The sequence below is a fragment of the Eretmochelys imbricata genome, chromosome 12 (genome assembly GCF_965152235.1).
Source record: "Eretmochelys imbricata isolate rEreImb1 chromosome 12, rEreImb1.hap1, whole genome shotgun sequence".
Classification (NCBI taxonomy): Eukaryota; Metazoa; Chordata; order Testudines; family Cheloniidae; genus Eretmochelys; species Eretmochelys imbricata.
This window is the reverse complement of record NC_135583.1, coordinates 14,071,429-14,093,149: the sequence shown is the minus strand read 5'-3', so window position 1 is coordinate 14,093,149 and position 21,721 is coordinate 14,071,429. Positions and strand designations below refer to the sequence as shown.

Sequence of the window (21,721 nt, the reverse complement as noted above, 5' to 3'; positions counted from 1 at the left end):
AGATTAGGGTGCCTACCTTGGAACCTCCCTGTATAGTCTTTTACAAAGACAAGGTCCAACTGCGGCACACCCAGCTTTCCTGCCTAAGGTGGTCTCACAGTTTCATAGGGGCCAGGACATTTACTTACCTGTCCTTTTTCCAAAGCCGCATAAGTTGGAGGGGGAGTGTAGGTTGCATTCCCTAGATGTCAGGAGGGCATTGGCCTTCTACATTGAAAGGGCCAAACCATTCCGCAAGTCAATGCAATTGTTCATTGCAATGACTGACAGGATGAAAGGTCACCCAATGTCTGCTCAAGAATTTCTTCTTGGATCTCTGCCTGCATTCGTTGCTGCTACATTCAGGCAATGGTGCCCCCTCCAGCAATCGTAACAGTCCATTCAACCAGGACACAGGCCTCTTTGGCAGCTTTCCTAGCCCAAGTGTATATCCAGGACATCTGTAGGGCGGCCACCTGGTCATCTGTCCACACATTTACATCCAATTTATGTGCCTACCCAGGAAGCCCAGGACGATGCTGTCTTCAGTAGAGCAGTGCTGCAAGCCACAAGACGGTGAACTCCGAGCCCACTTCCCAGGATACTGCTTGAGAGTCGCATAGAATGGAATCGACATGAGCAAGCATTTGAAGAAGAAAAAATGGTTACCTACCTTTTCGTAACTGTTGTTGTTCAAGATGTGTTTCTCATGTCCATTCCATTACCTGCCCCTCTGTCGGAGTTGCCTGAAAGAAGGAACAGAGAGGGTGTAGGGCCGGCGATGCCTAATATACCAGTGCATGAATGCGAGACTCAAGGGGGTGACACAGCCAACCGTATGGATACGGCTAAGGCAAAAATCTCCAGTGACTGCACGTGGGCGCACACACACCTGGAATGGAATGGACAAGAGCAACACAACTTGAACAACAACAGTTCCGAAAAGGTAAGTAACTGTTTTTTGGTGCTTTTTGGTGACCACAAAAAAAAAAACCATACTGTTCATGTTTCTGTCATTTTGCCAAGGGAGGTTGGGAGATATAGAACAGAGACTTAGAAGGAAGGAAAAAAGAAAAGGAGTACTTGTGGCACCTTAGAGACTAACCAATTTATTTGAGCATAAGCTTTCGTGAGCTACAGCTCAATTCATCGGATGCATACTGTGGAAAATACAGAAGATGTTTTTATACACACAGACCATGAAAAAATGGGATAAACACCCATTTTTTCATGGTCTGTGTGTATAAAAACATCTTCTGTATTTTCCACAGTATGCATCCTATGAATTGAGCTGTAGCTCACGAAAGCTTATGCTCAAATAAATTGGTTAGTCTCTAAGGTGCCACAAGTACTCCTTCTCTTTTTGCGAATACAGACTAACATGGCTGTTACTCTGAAACCTTAAAAGGAAGGAGGCAGCAGAGATAGCAGGGGAGGCGGTGACATTGAGAGGTGGCTTATTTTCATTTTATTTGATTTTTTTTAAAAAATCTATAATAAAGCTGAGAACCAAGTTCGGTCACTCTTTGGGGCTGGGACTGTCTTTTTGTTCTGTATTTGTACAGTGCCAGTACAGTGGGGAGATGGTCTATAATTAGGGCTCCTAAGAGCTATAATAATAAAAATATCCCCTTCAGATTTACCAAAGACAAAATATGGTTAGGATGTTCCTGGGTAGAAAATCCATGGAAAGGGCTTTAGAGCCTAAATGTGTTCGTATATTTTGTTTCAGTTCACACTTTACTTCTTGTGATGGCCAGCCAGCCTGACCTAAAATGCTAGTGAGAGTGTAGGCAAAAATGTATTGGGTATATTAAACAGCGCAGGCTCAAAGTACAAGAAGAAATATCTGACCACCCTGCATCAAGTGGAAAAGTACACATGGATGGAGAGAGATTTGTTTAACAAATTCTGCCCATACGACAGCATGTGACATTAGCTGTCAGCAGGCCATTGTGGTACACTCAGAAATAAATTTGATGTCTGAAATGTGTTTGGATTCTTGTTGACTCAAGGCCAGTAGAAGAAACCATATTTCTTATCACTTTGAAAGCAACCTTTGGGATCTTTTGTTTGAAGTAAAAGGCCTTAACTAGGAGAAGTACATTGGAAATTGTTACTTGGAGGTGAATTTAATTCATGATGAAGTATGCAGTGTAAGAGAGAACTTTTCTGACATGTGAAATGTTTGTTTTCCCTTCTCCTATCATGATGTTCTCTAGCATTTCTTGGGTATCTCGTGCAATTTTATAACAAACTGATATGCAATCTTGCAATTTTTGTCTTTTAGTCTAAATCACTTAGAATTACAACACCTCTTACTGGCCGCAAGTATATTAAAGAGAGCAACCCCAATGTGACCCCTGTTTCCATAGCAACATACAACTTGAGCCGTCTTCATACAATGCTGACAGGACTGAAAAATGCCCCCAGTGAAAATCTGGAGCAAATACTCAGGTTAGTGTGATCACATGATTTTTTTGGCCAACTAATACCCGTTTAAAAATAGATAAATGTTTTGTATTACACCTGTTGTTGGTAAATTATATTTGCTTTGTTGGTCCTAGGACAGGGGTGAGTAAACTTTTTGGGCCGAGGGCCACATCTGGGTGGGGAAATTGTATGCAGGGCAGGGGGTTGGGGTGCGGGAGGGAGTGTGTGTGCAGCAACAGGCTCAGGGCAAGGGATTGGGGAAGAAGAGAGGTGCGGGGTTTATGAGGGGGCTCAGGGAAGGGGGTTGGGCTGCAGGAGGGGTACGGACTGTGGGAGGGAGCTCAGGGCAGGGGTTGGGGTGCAGGCAGGGAGTTGGGGGGCGGGGTGCAGGAGGGATCTGGGGTGGCAGCAGTGCGCACTACAGCCAGGGCAGGCTCCCTGCCTACCCTGGCCCCAAGCCATGCTGCTGTGCTCTGGTAAGCAGCCGCCACCACCTCCCTGCGCAGCCCCTGGGAGGGGGGGGGGGGGCACAGGGCTCTGCATGCTGCCCTTGCCACGCCTCCAGGTACCTCCCCCGAAGCTCCCATTGGCCGTGGTTCCCCGTTCCTGGCCAATGGGAGCTGCGGGGGACAGTGCCTGGAGGCAAGGGCAACTCATGGAGCCCTCTGCCCCCCGGGGCCCCAGGGACATGATGCCGCCCGCTTCTGAGAGTGGCGCAGGGCCTGTAGCACCACAGGAGGCAATCCCATGGGCCAGATCTGGCCCGCAGACCATAGTTTGCCCACCCCTGTCCTAGGATATTAGAGAGACATGGTGGGAAAGGTAATATCTTTTAGTGGACCAACTCTTTTGGTGAGAGAGACATGCTTTCAAGACACACAGGTAAAATCATGCAACTTTGTCGAGTAAATGAGTAGCGGAAGGTGCTGGAATGTAGCTGTGGAAGGGCATAGGAGTCCCACAGAGAAGTCTGAAAATCCCACAGAGGAGGTCCTGGTCCAGTAATTTTATTCACATTTGTCCTTGAAGTTAATAGAAATATTTTCATTCAAAAGCACTATTCACATGACTACGGGTTGCAGGATCAGACCCCTTTCAAACAGGAAAATAGTAAGAAAATAGTAAGAAAATAGTAAGAAAATCTTCAAGTCTGTTTTCCTCTACTACTTTTATTTAAAGCTAAAAAATTAAAACCATTACACACTAAGAGAATATTAAATATAGAATACCATGTGTTTATATTTTATAACTTGTTAATCAATATATTTTAATACCGTTTTATAAAGTAAGATCTGGAAAGATGCTGTTAAATTATAATATTAGGCTCTGATCTTGCAAAGATGTGCATGTGCTTAACTTTAATTAGTATATATTAAAGCAGTACATGTTTGCTGCCAAAATTGTAAAGAAAGTCAAACCACAGAACTGGTGGAAGTCACTGGCAAAGCACCTAGAACCAGAGTGTGTTGAAGTCAAACCAGCTTTGATGGCAGTAGTTTCTTCTAAGGATGCAGAGAGAATATTTACTTCATTTCAGTTCAATAACTAGTTTGTTCAAAGTTAAGAAACCCGATTTGTAGTAGAAAAAGCAGGAAAGCTTATTTTCTTCTTCCAGTCTGTGAATAAAAACTAATGTGAGAGGATGAGTTCTTCTAGTTCTAAAGATTAAGGACATTGTGACCAGAAATAATCAGTACAGTTCACTAGCTACAGGTAATATTTCTTTGTTTAATTAATCGGGTTTAAATGCAAGACATGTTTTTATATACTTATGTAACCAGCACATTTAAGGTAACTGAATTTAGTAATTTTAAAATGTTTTGTGCATTTTTAATTGGATTCCAGTTTCAATCTAAATAGAGCCTGACACATCAGTTTTAAAAAATGGTAGTAAATATGCATCATGCACTATTCTAACATAATAAAAATTAAATGTGAATAAATGTGTTATGATATAATTGCTTAAATAAATGTATATAGATAGTGCATCATCCTGGTTAGCAAACAGAAGTACCAAAATTTAGTGGCTATATTTAGTTGCAAATCAATATGATTTAATAGTTACTGATGAGAATCACTTTTTGTTTAGGAAATAGCTAAAAGGTACAAATGGAAAACTAGATTACAATTTATTTAAATCAAATCAAGGATTTCTGTTTGCTGACTTAAATCAGTGATTTAAATCACTAAGTCAGTCCACCTTGAGAGGGTCTAATCACAATGCATAAAGTTAGGCACATGGTGTTTGCACGATAGAAGAAGTTCTAGATCATCATCAGTTTTACTGCTTTAAAACTACTATGTTGAAGATTTATAAAAAGTAGATAAGGCTCTGTCTGACTTGCTGCTTAGTAAAGCATTTTGAAAAAATATTTATTTTGCCAGGGCATGTTCCAGGGATCCTTCTCAATCTATTGCAAAAAGAGTGAAAGAAATGTATGAAGTATATTGTCAGTTCACACAATCTGAGGGAGAATTCAGTAATTTCTCCAAGGGTGAGACATTTTATTTATAAAATGTAAGAATTAAAAATATCTTTAAAATACTATGCTCTTTTAAAAGTAATTTATAATTTGAGACTTTCATTTTGGTTCAACAAATTTAAGATTTCTGCACAACATATCCTTTCTGTGGAATTCTGCTATGCCTTTTATGTTTTCCCCTGGGTCCACACTGAAAATTTATCTCCACATAAGATGTCATAAGTACTTCAATGGGAGACCTCTGGGAAGGAGGGCAGGGGTAAGAGGACTGGAAATAGGTGCTGCAGGTGCCACTTTTCTCTGTCAGCACTGAAGAAATGCCCAGCATGGCTTTATGGTGCACAGTGCTTTTGGATGCTATAGTCTTCTGAAATAGAAATGAAACAGATGGCCCAGACCACTTGTGTTCTTTAAAAATCCCATAGCAATTTTAGCCCACCTGTGGAAATTCTCCAGGAAATAGGAAACCATACTTATTAGAAAGAGTTAGGCTTGGTTTTAATTTTTGTTATAATTTTGACTCTCAGTGTTTATTCAAGCATTTTTTTTCTATTTGTATCCATTTAAATTTTCATAGCTGTGGAAAATTAGGGTAGGCGGGAGGCAGACAAATTATTTAGTGACAGTAGCTGTTGATTCAAAACATGTAACCATTAAGACAACTTGTCAACATCACATGTCAAAATATAGAAAGAAAATATGCTTCAATCAAACTCTACATTCTCAAGCAGCATTTTTTTCTTTGCCTATCTGTACGTTTGTTATTGTCAGTGTAAATATTTTTCAATGGTTTATGCATATGGTGAAATAGACGTTTGACATTTACCAATAAAAATCAACTCCTTCCAAACCTAGATATTAAGTTTAGAATTAATACAAGAAGAATCCAAGAGAAGAGAAAAAGCTATTCACTGTATTGAAAATTTTGGCAGATATATTGGAAGCTTATAAGCACAACCAAAAGAGCAAGTTATTTTCAAAATTTATCAGAATGTTGTAAGTCAGATTTCCCTGTGAAAACAGTTCAGCTACTGAAGGACAAACATGGGGGACAATTTCCCTCTATCAATATGGGACATTTTGTATCTACCAGTTATTAAAGCTACTTTCTGTTTATTGTTTGTACTCAATAGAAATTTGAAGGTGTATCTGTACCTTGAGATACTGATGCACCTCTTCTGTACTTATAGTAAAATTCACCAAAAGATTGTGTTAAATAGCAAGATTAAGGGTGATTGATAGCTCTGGTGTCCTGGTCAAATTCCAGCTTCTGTTGCAGTTAAATTCTGCCTTCCTAAACTTCCCTCTGAGGCTTCAGTAATAAAAGCTATTCTTCACTTTCCTTCCAGTCTTCTTCTACCTCCTTACCATCCCCACCCCATCATAAAGCATTTTGGGATCTCCCAAGCTGAAAAGCTATATAAACGTAATCACAACATTTGTTACTGTAGCTTAATAAAGTTATTTTTATCCTCATTTTTATGAAAAAAGCTAATAGTAAAAAAACTAATGGCAATAGGTGGACCTTAAATCAGATATACAGAGTGTTTTTAATATAATTTTTCATTATCTTTTTCCTCTTGCAGATAATGCTGGTAAGCATTTTCGTCTTGCTGAGGTTCTTTACTACAAGGTATTAGAGTCTGTCATTGAGCAGGAAAGGAGAAGATTAGGAGACACTGACTTATCAGTAAGTAAAATCAGTCAATCAATCAGATAATTCACTTTTAAACTAGTTGAACAGCATGAGAAATGCTGTTAAGCCATTCAAAATTAGTAGGGAAGATAACTCCATAGTGAAGTTATTCTCTTAGCAATTTCCATATTAGATTGTTTAGTTTGCAAGTGCAAAGATGATATTTCTAACTGGCATTGCACACTGACTCTGGATTCAGTTCTGGCAGCAGAACTTAGGTGACAATTTTGCTTATGATGCAAAGGCAGAATAGAATGCAATTTACCCATCTGTAGTTAGAGTTGTTAATGCATGTGAGTATGTAAATTCAAACAATGTTATACAATATTTGTTTTAAAAAAATCTAACTTTTTAATACAATAAAGTTCAAACCAAAGACTATTTGTTTGCCTTTTTTCTTCAATGTAGACATGTTTTGCTAAGCTAGGCTGAAGTTTATTTTAATATTTGTATTGCAGGCCATACTGGAGCAGGATGTGCTTCACAGGTCTCTCCTGGCATGTTGCCTTGAGATAATTACTTTTTCATACAAGCCTCCTGGAACTTTTCCATTAATTACGGAAATCTTTGATGTACCTGTTTATCACTTTTATAAGGTAAATGGCTTTGATCATGTGAAGTGATGATTACCAGTCATGCTGGTTACTTCTACAGACTTTTTTCTTGAAGCAAGATACTTTTTCCTCAGTTGGATGTGTAATTGCTTAAATTTCTAAGTTATGAAAACGATCATATGTGGGGTGGGGTTTTTTGTTTTGGTGGAGAAATTTAAACTGGAAAAATCATGTACTGTTAACTGTGTAATGCATTGGTGGTGTCCAAATTGTCTAGTTAAAAAATAATGGCACTGGACCACAACGTTTACATGGATTAATGGGCACTTCCTATTTCACTTCTTGACTTATTGAAAATAAACATTTATCTTCAAATCTTGTAACTTTGGTCTGACAGAGTTATAATTATAGTGATTGATTGATGTAGATTTAATTGTATCTAGCTGTTGGGGAACTAGTATGACAGTTACATACTATTACTGAGTTAGAACAGACCTTTTTCTGTCGGGATTAATGTGATGCTTCACAAATTTAATATAAACCCATTTGAAAGGGAACAACATGAAAGGTATGATGATCTCACTTATTGTATTGGTCACACAATGTCCTGGTTTAACATTGTAATAGGTAGGTTTCATATCTACTCACTTCACAGGTAATAGAGATTTTTATTAGAGCAGAAGATGGCCTTTGTAGAGAGGTGGTAAAACACCTTAATCATATCGAAGAGCAAATCTTGGAGAGTATGGCATGGAAACGCGAATCTCCATTGTGGGACAGAATCCGAGATAATGAGAACAAAGTTCCTACCTGTGAGGAGGTAAGTGTGAGAAGTAACAGCTATTTCATTTTTTTAATCCTTGTTATAAGTTTCAAGAGGCCTTGTTCAGTTTAGATGGCACTCCTTAGTAGTTCAGCCGTTGGGCATTTGGGATATGAAGGCCTCATAGTGAACTTGAGCAAGTCTTTCCCAGCACGTGAATATTGAGATGAAGTAGCATCATGATTAAAATGATGGAAAACAGAAGTAAGTTGTCCAATCTTCTAAAATAATATATATTTAAAATGAGACAAGGTATTAACAGCAACCTTTAGGCGTGCAACTGTGGCGAGCATAGCAGTGCTTTGCATTCTCTCTACAAAATTGATATATGACTTGTGCCTTTTTCCTCCTTCTCCCCAGTAGATAAGATGGATAAAATCCTGGCCCTGTTTACTTTACTGAGAGTTTTATCATTGAATTCAATGAAGTTAGGGTTTCTCTCTCTCACTTGTTTGTTTCATTCCCCTCTCCAGTAACTTGCTCTTTGAAATTGGACGCAGTGATAAAATGTGCTGCTTAAACTGGCCTGATTTTTAGAGTGCATCAGTGTCTAAACAAGGCTAGAAATCAGTTGGATTCTTCAATTAATTCATTTAATAATTAAATAAATATGCTGAAATTAACGGTTACATCAATATTATTTTAGGTAATGCCACCTCACTATTTTGAAAGGTCTAATGGGAACAGTCTGGTAGGCTCTCCTTTGACTCCAAGAAGGATCAGTGAAGTTCGTGCTGAAACTGGAGGGCTTGGAAAAGGTGAGATGTTAAAAATAAAATGTGTAGCCTGCACGCAGTTCCTACAAGCTATAGAATATTGCTACATGTTTAAAATAACTAATGTGTGTTCCAAATAGCGTCAAGGAAAGTTGCAACTATGCATTGACTAGAATGAAGCAAATAATATTTTTTTTTAGTTCAGAGGACTGTCATCATTCCAGTCTGACACAGATATGGCCCATTGCAGGTGGGCCCTTACTTGATTTTTTTCCCCCTCAACCAGGATATCAACAAGTCCAGACAGATGCTAAAGAGCACCCCCTGGTGGAGGATCTCATTTATTAATAGAAAAGCTAATGCAGAAAATAAAACTTTCACCTGAACATCCCCACCAGGGTGATTAGGTCATTCTTAGTGCATGTACCCCACCTGAGTTCAAGGCTTGCCTCTGCCCAGGCTCTTCCCCCCTGGTTTTAGACTTCTTGCCCCTTCTGGAGTAATGTCCTTCTCAGGAGTCAAGGGTGCAGGGTGGTCTGTTGACAGTATCTCTTCTCCAGGGACAGCAGGCGATCCTTGCTAGGCTAGGCTTCTGGCCACTGCCTGGGAGACCAGGCCCGCTTGGATGCCTGCTGATTGCACTCCTGGAAGTTCTCCATTTTGATGGGCTCCCTGCTCAGCTCTCTGGCTCAAGCTTCTCCTGGGAACTCCCCTCCCCAGGGGCATTGTTTCACTTTGGAGTTACCCAAGTTCAGTTAGAGGGAACCATTTCAGTAGGTCCGGGTGCTCAACTAAGCAGCTACCTGGGGCAGTTAGTTACCCCCAAGTGAGGCCTTCATAAGGCAGGGTGGGCCTTAAAAGTCCCCATAAAGAGCAGCTGCCCAGTTTGAGGCCAAATTGAGAAATAATCCAGTTCAATTGTAATTGAATCAGAAAAAAATATTTTGCATCAAGTGAAACATTTTGGTCAACTCAGAAAAAATAATTTTAGTGGTGCTGGTATACTAACAAAAAAGTGGCCAAATATGAATTCAAAACTTTGTCAAAATGAAGTAATAAAACATTTGACTATTTTTAAATTGCTTTCCCTAGGCCCAGGTTTTTCATCCAGTTTGACCTGAATTCATAAATAGTTTCAGAACACTGGGAGGGGAACTCATTGTGACAAAAAAAAAATTGCCCAGTTCTAATATTGACATTAGAGCAAATGAGATGCAATAAAAACCTATAATATTTCATTTGAAATCTTTGTTCAACCTTATTAGCCTACAAATGAAATCTATGAAATGACAGTGTAGATGTTCTATTATAGAATACAGGAGGAGGTTATGGTTCTCATAAGTTCTTGCTCAATGATAAAATTGCTCCATTTTGGTAAAATGCTTTAAGAGTTTAGAGTAGCAGCCATATTAGTCTGTATCCGCAAAAAGAAAAGGAGGACTTGTGGCACCTTAGAGACTAACAAATTTATTTGAGCATAAGCTTTCGTGAACTACAGCTCACTTCATCGGATGCAACGAAAGCTTACGCTCAAATAAATTTGTTAGTCTCTAAGGTGCCACAAGTCCTCCTTTTCTTTTTGAGAATTTAGTGAGTTTTCTATACAAGAGTGACTATCAGTAGCATTAAGGTAGCACCCAATAGTATAACCTGGGGATAAGAGCAAGAAAAACATCAGAGAAAAGTAAACTTAAGGTCTGTTGTAGTGTTCACTAATTGTAATTAGTGCTACAAAGGATAGGATCATACATATAAATCCTTCACTTATTGGGTTTAATCATTAAGGAACAAAAAGCAGCAATCTAAGATTTTCTGCTACACTTTTCCCTGCCCCACAAACTGTTGTAGTATGTTTTTGACTATTCAGGAATACTAATTAAAAAAAAAAAAAAAACCTCGGTTATTGTTTCATTTACAAAAAACAAGTAATTTCTCTAACATTTATTCATGTATGAGATTAAGTTAAAAGTTCTTTAATAACAGTTTGGCTAAAACAGTTTGCTTTTTTAGTAATACACTGAAATGGCAGCCTTATTTAGACAGTTGCATGTGACATGGACATCTTATTCATATAGTAATTAAGTTGGCTTTTAAAAGTTGCTTCTGCTAAAGTGTGTTATATTATAGCCAACCTGTTTCTCAGATGAGCTATCACAGGACCACAGCTTCTAAAACTACCTTCCCATCTTACAGGATATTTTAAATACTGTGTGTTATTCACCAGTGTGGCTTCAGAGAGATTTAAAGACGCCCAGCTGGGAACAGTTCTAGAGGACATTGGTTTGATTAGATGAAGTTTTACAGCACTGGGGCAATGATAAAGCTTAAGCATTACTGAAGTGTAAAGCTCACGTTAAATGTTTGTTTGGTTTTTTTTTTTTAAGTATCTTCGGGTCTTTCGTCTTCTCCAACCACACTGTATGACAGATACAGTTCTCCTACAACCAACCCTACTAGGAGAAGGCTATTTGTGGATAATGATAATCCCCCTGACAGTGGAACTCCTGTAAGAGTTTCACAGCAGCCTGTAGTGAATACTGTGCCAGTGCAGAATGTGACACCTGAAACTATGTCAGTTACTCCAGTGCCTGGACAGACTTTGGTTACTGTGGCAACTGCCACTGTCACAGCCAACAACGGACAAACTGTTACAATACCAGTACAAGGTAAGGGGGAAGCTCTGGGAGAATGGATTGCATTGATTACCACCAGAAACACTGAATTGCTTATCAGTAGGGAGTGAAAGAGTAGGTAGACATGTGGGAGTGGAAGGAAATGAAAAACAAAGGCCTGGGGGCTATAAAACAGGAAAGTAATAAATGGGAAAAGGCGTGGGTACTATTTAGCTGTTGAACACTGGAGCAAACGTACGTTTGCTTCCCAACTGCCTGGTATAGAAGTCATCTGTTTAACTAGCCTCCTCTTCATTGATTGAAAGTAACTAAGGTTAGCCAGTTATCATTTGGTCCATTTATGATGACGATTCCTCCGTGTTCTTTCCGGAACATTTTCTGTTACCTGCCACTACACACTTATTAAATAACTGTTCATCACTAGAAAGGTTACTGGTGCTCAGGAAGCATGGCTGGGGTTTTGAAGACACCCATTACTGAATTCATTTCCGTTTAATTACAGGCATTGCCAATGAAAATGGAGGAATAACTTTCTTCCCAGTTCAGGTAAATGTAGGTGGCCAGGCTCAAGCTGTCTCTGGCTCCATCCAGCCACTCAGTGCCCAGACCCTGGCTGGTGGTACCCTTAACACTCAGATGAGTGGGGCGGCCCTTCAGTTACCAGGCCAAGTTGCAGTTCAACAGATCTCTCCTCCTGGAGACCAACAAAGACCAAACCAGCAGTTCTCTACTATCAGCAGCAGCAAACCCCGAAAGACTGGCTCTCTGTGTCTCTTCTTTAGAAAGGTACCTTCCACTATGAAATGTCATGTCACTGCAGTATGGGCTTTACTAGAAACATACAGAACAATGTAAAATTGTTTAATTAGTAACAGGCTGTTTATATATTAAAACCAATTTTTTGAAAACTATTTACTTGCCTACCAGGACTTGGAGTTCAGAGTCATATTTCTCCTGTAGGCGTTAGTATCATAAGTACTTAAAACACAGCATGTTCCTTCTTTGGTTTAAATCTGTGGTGTTGGTTGTTACAAGGGAAAAACAGTCTTGAACCCAGGTCTTGTCAGGCAAGCAAAAGGAACTAGTTTCCAAATTTGGTTTAAAATGGACATTTTATTGTACACATACATGCTGCCTATTGATCTGAGGTCTTAAACAGCTCATATTTTAAAAAAACATGCTGAGCTTTCCTTTTCATTAATTACTATAGTGGATAAAGTTTTATGTTTAGAAAGCCCATGTAAGTTTAAAGAGCTTGATTTTGTCCTAATCAATGCTCTTCCTTCCAAAAGGTTTATCACTTAGCAAGTGTTCGGCTGCGGGATCTCTGTGTCAAACTGGATATTTCTGATGAGTTGAGGAAGAAAATCTGGACATGTTTTGAGTTTTCCTTGGTACAGTGCCCTGAGCTCATGATGGACAGACATTTAGACCAGCTGTTAATGTGTGCCGTTTATGTAATGGCTAAGGTAAGATGAATAAAATACACATCTGCATTTTATTCATAACAGTAAAACAAAATTTATCTGGATTACTAGTAGTGTAAGGCAGCTGCATTTCCCCACCCAATAAAAAAAACTGTCTTTTTTTAGGTTACAAAGGAAGATAAGTCCTTTCAGAACATCATGCGCTGCTATAGGACCCAACCACAAGCAAGGAGTCATGTAAGTACAATTAATATTGAAGTAATGGGGTTTATATTTTTACTGAGCCCCTCAATTACTTATAGTAGCTACCATCTTCAGGTATATTCCATGAAAGGGAATCTAAAGTAACAACCTTTAATCTTCACTAGTGGAATTTAACACTGAAATGGTATAAATTCCTTTGTTCCAACAGGATTCCATTTATTTCCCCAAAATTTAAACTCCATAAATCCTGCTTGGTACAGTGCAGGTTGCCAATACCTTTTAGTAGTTTTTGAAGAGGAGGATGGCTAAATCCAAAATTCTTAACTACATGCTGTTTGACAAAACTTGGTTTAGATTCTAAATGTCTTCTTTTAAAACCTAAGGTATAGTGCCCTCATTGGTGATATTCTTGTAAATAAATAGGAAGATGCATTTAAATATGTGGTATTGGGGTTAAAAAATTAGGCTGCAAAAATATTTTTTTCTAAGGCTGTATATTGGGATAGTCAATATTGTTTTAGTTTTTCTTGTAATAAAAACATCTCTTTAACAAGTACTGATCTTTCATACAAACCCTTTGCTGCTTGCATATTTGGCTTCCTTCAATTTGTTTATCTCTTTGGCTTTTTGCAGGTATATCGGGCCGTCTTGATAAAGGGCAGAAGACCACGCCATCGTTCTGGCAGCAGTGATAGCAGTATCCAGCAGAATTCCCCAACAGAGAGGAGTAAAGATAGAAGTAAGTGATTCCAAACAATTGTATGTGAACTAGTCCTCCCCCCATTAAGAGAGCTGTCATCTTAATGTTAATCCTGGGGAAAGGAAGTGTTTTATCTAGCTTCAAAGAAGATTTGAACAACCACTTCTCATGTATGGATTTCACTACCTCAAAATAGAGTAGTAAAAATCAAATGGTTTAATTCTTGGGCAACCAGCTATTTTAAATTTAGACAGGTATGGTAATATTTCAGTAACAAGACAGCTGCAGAATTTAACTCCAAGTAAATTTGCTCGATACTGGAGCTGCCCTTTACAGTTTTGTCTCTACCGCTGAGTATAACATCAGTTAAACCCCCATCATCCATGACTACAACTCAGGAGAATTTCTATCGAACAAGTAGAGGCTTTTTTTGATATTTGCTGTCCCTAACCCAGCCAGTCTCCCTCAGGTTTGGCTTGGGCTTTTATAGCAGTCGACCCCCACTCTTGTCTGAAGCGATGTGTGCTGGCAGACCCATAAGCCACTAGTCTGATGCACCAGTTAGTGCTGTTCTGCAGAAAACTCCCCTGTAAAGTAAACTGTCCCCAGACAAAATGAATGCCAGCAAGTATCAAAAGTGGTTACTCGTGTTCAGGCTGCCTTTATAAGTAGTTGGGGTTAAATGTAAGTGCAGCAGCCTCCTCTTTCTTTTCTAGGTCTAGAGAAGAACTAGAGTTTAATTGCGAGATCGCCTTAGCAAGAATTGAGGCAGGCCAGCACCATCTCTAAGAGAACTGAAAAAAACATTCACTCAAAGTCCATTTGCCCTTGGGTCATGGGGCGTGTGTGCAGTGAGAACACCACCCTTCACTTTCTCTTTGAACATAGGAATACCCCATTTACATTAGCATGACAGGAGGAAAAATTCTTCATCCACATGTCAGGGACTTCTCTCTCAGGGCCCCCTGCTTTGGCCTAATCTGAACATCCATTCCCTGAGTGCAGGTACAACTTTTTCTAAAGCACAAAGAAATTGATGCTTACGTGCTCGGACTTAACGCCATCGCACCGCCCCTATGAACATCTCTATAGAGGATGTTGGTAGTGATCCCTAGATTTAGGGTGCCTAACGTGTCCATCTTCAAGGCTGCTTGTGACTTTTGAGTAGTTCATGCTTCAAAATTTCATCAACAAGGGAGTGGAAGAGAGCGGAGGTAAGAACAAGCGTGGGTATATGGCCCACCAGCCACCCCAGGACTCAGTGGTCCATTTCTTCTCTTTCTCCCTCCCCTTTTCTGCTGCTTCTAGCTAATGTCTGCCCTGGAGCTTCAGTGATCAAACCTTGTTTATGAAGTAGTTGTGGGAAGGTGGGGCTTGATACGCTTGCACATTTTTTTTAAACTTTTCTTTTAAAAAAAATTTTTGAAAAAGGTAATTTCCAAGTTAAAAGAACATTTAGGTTGCAGTATCAAGCACTCACCGTTAGAAAATACCAGATTTAATAGTTGCCCACCCAACCTTAATTCTGTCCCTTTGTGTGCAGTATTTTCCCACAGGATGAACGTGCAGCCAACCGTAGAGCTTAAACAATTTTAATGTGTGTATTGTTTTGTTTTTTAATAAGAGCACCAACTGGTGCTGAAGTGACTCTGAAATGCATTTAATAGTAATGGCCAGATAAGAGGGTTGTAATGTTACTCTTCCCTTTCCAGCTAGCAGAGACTCTAGTCCTGTCATGAGATCTAGCAGCACCCTGCCAGTACCACAGCCGAATAGTGCACCCCCGACTCCCACACGACTGACAGGCACAAACAGTGATATTGAAGAGGAGGAGCGAGGGGACCTTATTCGGTTCTATAACAACATCTATATTGAACACATGAAAGAATTTGCCCTGAAGTACTCTTCCACCAATGCTGTAAGTGATCTTAATTACCTTCATTAGTAAATAAAAACTAGAGCAATAAGGTGGGTGAGGTAACATCTTTTATTGGACCAACTGCTGTTGGTGTGGTGTTCTTACACATAGTAAAAGTGCTCTTGCCACCTCACCTCACCTGCGTTGCAGTCAGCAACCATGAGAGAGGTGTTTTTTTCACTTTAAAAAAAGAAAGGGTAGCAGCAGAGAATAAGCATTTGTACTTACCCTATCTTCCAGGATGGGGGGGGCTTTAATTGTTCATAAAAGTATTTTGAGATCCTTGGTGCCATACCAAACTGTATTTTTAGTATTCAAGAGGAAGAAAGTGCCCTCCCCCTTCAGTGAAGTATGCATCTCTGAATTCTGATGAAGAAGAGTAGCGTTGTGCTTTATAAAGATTACAGTATCTGTTACCATGTTTCGGGAAAGAGTAAATTGGATCATCCATTTGCATTTTAAAAAAAAAGTCAAGGACCTTATGCCTACACTAGTCTCTCTGTTGAAAAAGTGGTAGTGATTGATTTGTTCTTTTACCTTAACAGACTGATGCTCCTCCACTATCTCCTTATCCATTTGTAAGAATTGGCTCCCCCCGCAGAATTCAGCTGTCTCAGAATCACTCAATCTACATCTCACCACACAAAAATGAGTCTACACTTTCTCCGCGAGAGAAAATATTCTACTACTTCAGCAGCAGCCCCTCTAAGGTAAGAGTAAACGGTTAATATTCCAAAAATTGTGGGGGGGGGAGGAGGGAGAGAGTTGTATTATTTTTAGAGCCCTTAATGTAGCATCCCTTTTTGCAAGTTAAAAAAAAAAAAAAAAGACATGTAGAGAGATGTGAGATTTGCGGGTGCATTCACATAGCTAGCTCTCAAGTGCTGTTGTTTTTGCCTATAAATGTTGCACATGCAGTTATTAGAGTGCTTTAAACTGCCTTTTCTGTTACACTTAAATGACTAAGTCACTTTTGAAAATGGGACTTAGTATATGGCAAGCTAGGGTGTAACTCTACAGCGCACTATCCAAAGAGAAAATAATGACTGAGAATAGGGAGCTGATGCACATGAAATATGATAGTGTATTTTTATTCATAGATTTCACACGGAGTAACTGAAAACCCTAGCAAGACAGTGACCCAGACTAGAGAGAACATTCTCCTTAGACATTTCACTCCAACAAGTTCCATAGTAACAGAAAAGCAACGATAAAGGGGAGAAAATGATGTAGTGTTTGACATGCCAATAATGATACAGGCTAGTTACAGTAGTGGAAGGGGACATAGCAGGAATAGGGGTTACAACGAAGGGAGAAGATAATGCTGGAATAAATAGACTGATACCCTCCAATGGTGTAGATTTGAAACTCATGGCTTCCTTCAAAGTTTATATATGGTCATGCTTTGGTGCACATGAGAGTAACAAACCAATATGGAATCCTTGTCAAGGCTACTCAGTCTGTCAGTGAATGACATTCTCCCCATATGCAAGGTTGGAAAAGAGACGGGTTTTACTTTAGAATCATCCTATGAACCTGTGAATATCCACATTTCCTATTCTTGCTATGATTATGTTTCAGAGGCTGAGCGAGATTAACAGCATGATTAGAACTGGAGAGACCCCCACAAAGAAAAGAGGCATTCTCTTGGAAGATGGTACTGAATCACCAGCCAAACGGATCTGTCAGGAGAATCACACTGCTCTACTGAGAAGATTACAAGATGTAGCAAATGATAGAGGTTCTCACTGAGTTTAGTCAATTGTTTGTGTTCCAGAGCAGATACTCTTTCTTCATCTGTCCCTGGCCATTGTTTTTGAGGAGGTGAATGCTGAGCATCTTCCAAGCTGAAAATGGTAGTATTTGACCTTCAAACAGAAATCTCCTTTTAGACTGCATTGAGTCTTTGAACTCTCCCATAAAGGGGAGTGGAGACTGATGCTGCACACTTTGTCCTATTGTGGTCAAGCACATCGCTAAAGTCATACTTCCACGTCTGAGGCTAACCCCAGGCATGGCTTATATGCTGTGCTTTACTATGAGGACACATGCAAGTTTTTAATTAAATTGCTTTCTAAACTATTTTGATATTTATTGCTGAGACAATGTACTCAATATAGTTTCCTAGCTTGTGATAGGAATTTTGTGTACAGGGTTTAGCCCCCAGCTGCATACACTGTTTTACTTGGTGCTTTACTATTCTTTTTGCTGTAACTAGCAAGTCATTATTACTGGTCAGATCCAGGAGTATTGCACCAAGATATTCAAATTACTCATGTGTAAGCTTTGTTTCTGTGGTAGGGATGACCCATGATCTCTAGTGCTTCAGTGAGGAATGCTGACAGCCCAGTTTGGACTTCAGAGCAGACTGGGAAAAAAATTTTTATGAGGTAGGGAAAGAATACCTTATGAAATTACCTAAACAGATTCTCTTCAGGATCAGGTTGTTTTGTTTTAATGTATGGGCACTTTGCTGTGTAGGCAATTCTGTTAATGCATTTTTTAGCTGTGCAATGTTTTAAAGTGAACTCAAGTTCAAGGGGAGGCACTTTTGATAGGGCTGTGAAGCATAAATTTTAAAAAACAAGTTAGTTTTGCTGTATATTTGCAATGGCACTTTTTGAATGTAAATATTTTTCAAATGGCTGAGGCTTAAGATGTGTTTTTCTGTATTAAAGTGATGACTTTCTATTTATATGACATCCCCTAGATACCCTGTCAGTAAATGATGTTAAGCTAAAACTAATTCTTTGTGTGTATGCAAGTACTGCTAGGGGAAGTTTGCTTTTTTTCAAACTCAATATCCAGAATCATTTTTTTGATGGTAGCCGTATCTTCCTTGTGCATTATATTCAATTTGGCTTTTTTTAAAATGTCTTTTGATTAAGTCTAGTCCAGTGAAGGTGCCATTTCTTCTCCCGAAAACTGATGCATATAATAAATCTGGAAAATGTACTTAGAAACATGCTGACATGTTTCTAAGTACATCTATTACTGAGGAATCATTAAAGCAGCAGTTCTTAAACTATAGGGCGTTCCTCCCTGTGCTTTTTATTTAATTGCCCCAGGTGATGGGGGCCATGTATGAGGCAGGGTACAATTAACCCCCCCCCCCCGCCCAAAAAAAAAAATAGCCCTGTGCAGGCAGTGCTAAGTCAGCTGTGAAAAGTGAGACAAATTTCATTGACACTCTGCTGGCACAGCACAGCCTCAGATCTGGGCTGTAGAATATGTACTTGTGTGGCAGGGGAGTGATTGACCTGTAGAGGAGAGTATTGTTGACCACTAATACAGCATATATCACTTTCAAGATTTGTTAAACAGCTACTTAAATTCCTTGTTTTCAATAATGATTAGAATGGAAAACTATTAGGATTTAATTCAGTTTTAAATTGAATTAAAATAAAACAAAAGTTAACCAGTAACTTGTTTTTTAACATGCATAACAAAGATTCAACAGCGGTTTTGAGTGTTTCTGTAAAAATATTTATGAACTGTCAGATTCTTATTACAATACTGTACCTTACTTTGTCTGAAGTGTATTTTTCAATAAAGACATTATAAACATCGCAAGTACTGAATGTTAGCTGATGTAATTTCCTGTGGGCAAAGAATCACTGGTTTGTGCCTCTGCATGAAGAAAGAGAAACTGTCACCCAAGCCCCAACTGGTGGCTTTTTCTGAGTGGAGACAAGCCATACAGATGGCTATGGGGCTATTATGAATATATTATTTTGGCTGGACAGCCATAGAATGCTACAGCATCATGTTGCAGCTAGTACGGATGAAATCCTGACTGTGCCTCTACAATTTACAAGTCTACTTAGCTGTGGCCAGTAAGAAACATACAGATTCACATTTTAAAGGTGAATCTGTGTAATGCTGTCTTTCTCTGCTACTTAGCAATCTAGTAAAACTAGCAGCTCTGTTCAGAGTCACTACTGTTACTCAGATCCTGCAGTGGTGATAGTGTTTTGATACTATTCAATGATAGAATGCTGAGTAACGGAAGGGACTGTTCAAATGAGAGCCAGAGTCCTTCCCGCACCCCAGGAGAGGCATCATGCAACAGGGGAAATAAAGCCACTGCTGCTTCAGCCACAGGAGCTTAAGGGCTAGACCTGACTACTGATGCAATGTATGGTAGGTTGCATACAATCTTACCTTTAATTGCAAGTATCTCTGAAAGTTCACAAAAAGAAAAGGAGTACTTGTGGCACCTTAGAGACTAACATGGCTGCTACTCTGAAAAGTTCAGTAATTTCATACACCAGATGCTTGGGAAATAGAGCAACCACAATACTAGAAGCTATTTTTATTGAAATGCACTATTTAAGGAAATCTGTCAAGACTATATTTATTACCTCCAACAGGTGTTTAAATTGTCTTTGGAATGCAGAGCTTTATAACATTTTCTTTAAAAACATCAGTAAGTGTTGCTATGATTTGTGCCTTGTATAGAATATTTGACAGGAACCTTTAATTACAAACTGTAAATCTAGGAGCCATTAGGTCAAAAGGCAAACCAACAGGGCACCTTCCTTGTACAAGACAGAGTAGTATAGACCTGATCTTTATCTTAAGAAAATAAACTTAGGATTTGTTTTAGAAAGAGACCTGATTGTATAAAGGTGGGAGGATATTCTTTATTGGTTTATAGCTCTGATAAAGCATCCTAAGCCATGAAAGTGGGCCTCTTTGTAAAAGAGAAAAATCTTCAGTCGTAACCCCCCACAAGGAAGTCTAGAAATATCCCTATTTAAACTGATTTTGTTCATAGACACTTCAAACTTTGAGAACATTAATGGTTAGAAGTAACCCATATCTTTTGTAAAATGTTTTCCAACTCATGTTTCCTCTTCAATGGTTGAAAGCCTGTGTGTCCCTCCAGTGCTTAAGATAAACATCTGAAAGGAAGCTTATTTACACATTGTATCTAAATGCAAGCCCTTCCTAGAATAGCTGCACTATACCTTGTTTGGTGAAGGGTAAGATGTTTTATGTAAAAATACACTGAAGTCATATGATATAACTGAAGCTGTTAATGGGCAGGATTAGTTATCTATCCAGCAATGCTTCAGCCACTCTTTACCAAACTCAAAAAGACCAGAACAAACTAAGGATTCTTAAGAAATGGCAAGACCATGCCTTATTTGATAAGCATTTATGTTTACATGACTAATAATAATTTAAAAGTAGACACAGGAAGGAGTTAGGATTTCATAGGGGTTGGAAGTTTGAGGAATCCAGAGGGAACTAAAGGGATCTCAGAAAATGAACTGAACAAACAAAAAGTTAAATTATCTCTTAAAAGGCTCTGAGAATTTCCCTACCACAAAGACAAAAGCAATATAATTATGACCTTGCTGCATATTCAGGAGCAGAAGATGCTAGCATGTGAGGTGACAGCAGCTGATGGATTAATTCAAATAGCTGCTAAATCTCTAGAAGAGGTACGTCTTCCACCTTCAGTGAGACTATGGAAACTAAGACACAGCTTTACACTTAGACTCTCTTGCACACAGTCTTGGTTCAGACAGTTATTTCATCTCAACACCTTTACAAGTGAGTGAACAGCAGCAAGAAGCAGAAACTTTTTAGCCAAGCACTACTGCTGCAACATGACATCACCGAGACCTCAGTACCACTGGTGAGCTGGCGTTCACACAAGCACTGCCAAAGGATTAAAAACATTTCAAGAAAAATATTGAAATGCCATCATTTAAGGTGCCTCTCCCATTAAACACCAGATAGGGTAGTACATCAGCTAACCTGGGTGAACAGAAATTTGGGATATAGTTTAAATGAAAGATTCAGACTATTCATTATGTCTGAACTCTTCCACTTCTTTTAAGTAATCTATTTAGATGAGTCTCGGGTTTCCCAGGCCTTCTTAGTTAAGATCACTAACCTTTGCTCACTTATAAACTTCCTAAGATATCCAAGCAAAACCAAATAGGAGTCACCAACTCAAATTAAATTCCTTTCCCCATCTATATTAGCCAGTTGAGATATCTATGTAGGATACATTGAGACAGGGCCCACAGCTGGTTTGGGGAATATCCTCATTAGGTTTTAGTTCACCTAAAGAAGTGTTTTCCACCACAACATATCCCTCTTAAGGTATAATCTTTATTGAAAACTCTCCACAGAGG

The 21,721-nt window shown here is 39.1% G+C and overlaps 2 protein-coding genes across 7 annotated transcripts in view; one reads left to right on the top strand and one right to left on the bottom strand.

Annotated features, from left to right (window-relative positions):
* Positions 1 to 19,139, top strand: part of RBL2 (RB transcriptional corepressor like 2) — a 56,959-nt gene extending 37,820 nt beyond the window's left edge. Inside the window, exons 9-22 of one of the 2 annotated variants that reach the window (XM_077830953.1) lie at positions 2,270 to 2,436; positions 4,798 to 4,907; positions 6,482 to 6,585; positions 7,050 to 7,187; positions 7,801 to 7,965; positions 8,615 to 8,726; positions 11,069 to 11,350; positions 11,820 to 12,103; positions 12,610 to 12,786; positions 12,910 to 12,981; positions 13,582 to 13,687; positions 15,361 to 15,566; positions 16,112 to 16,276; positions 17,148 to 19,139. In XM_077830953.1, coding sequence (XP_077687079.1) covers positions 2,270 to 2,436; positions 4,798 to 4,907; positions 6,482 to 6,585; positions 7,050 to 7,187; positions 7,801 to 7,965; positions 8,615 to 8,726; positions 11,069 to 11,350; positions 11,820 to 12,103; positions 12,610 to 12,786; positions 12,910 to 12,981; positions 13,582 to 13,687; positions 15,361 to 15,566; positions 16,112 to 16,276; positions 17,148 to 17,318 — 2,259 coding nt within the window. In that variant the 3' untranslated portion in view covers positions 17,319 to 19,139. Of the gene's footprint in view, positions 1 to 2,269; positions 2,437 to 4,797; positions 4,908 to 6,481; positions 6,586 to 7,049; positions 7,188 to 7,800; positions 7,966 to 8,614; positions 8,729 to 11,068; positions 11,351 to 11,819; positions 12,104 to 12,609; positions 12,787 to 12,909; positions 12,982 to 13,581; positions 13,688 to 15,360; positions 15,567 to 16,111; positions 16,277 to 17,147 lie in introns of both variants that reach the window. The other variant, XM_077830954.1, reaches the window with a different exon arrangement.
* The window catches only part of AKTIP (AKT interacting protein), a 77,893-nt gene that overhangs the window by 24,492 nt on the left and 31,680 nt on the right, over positions 1 to 21,721 (bottom strand). For 3 of the 5 annotated variants that reach the window (XR_013347624.1, XR_013347623.1, XR_013347628.1), the window contains exon 11: positions 653 to 725. The exons of 1 other annotated variant lie outside the window; for it this stretch is intronic. The gene's annotated coding sequence lies outside the window, so the exon portion shown is untranslated. Of the gene's footprint in view, positions 1 to 652; positions 726 to 15,621; positions 15,977 to 21,721 lie in introns of those variants that run through there. One more of the 5 variants, XR_013347627.1, reaches the window with a different exon arrangement.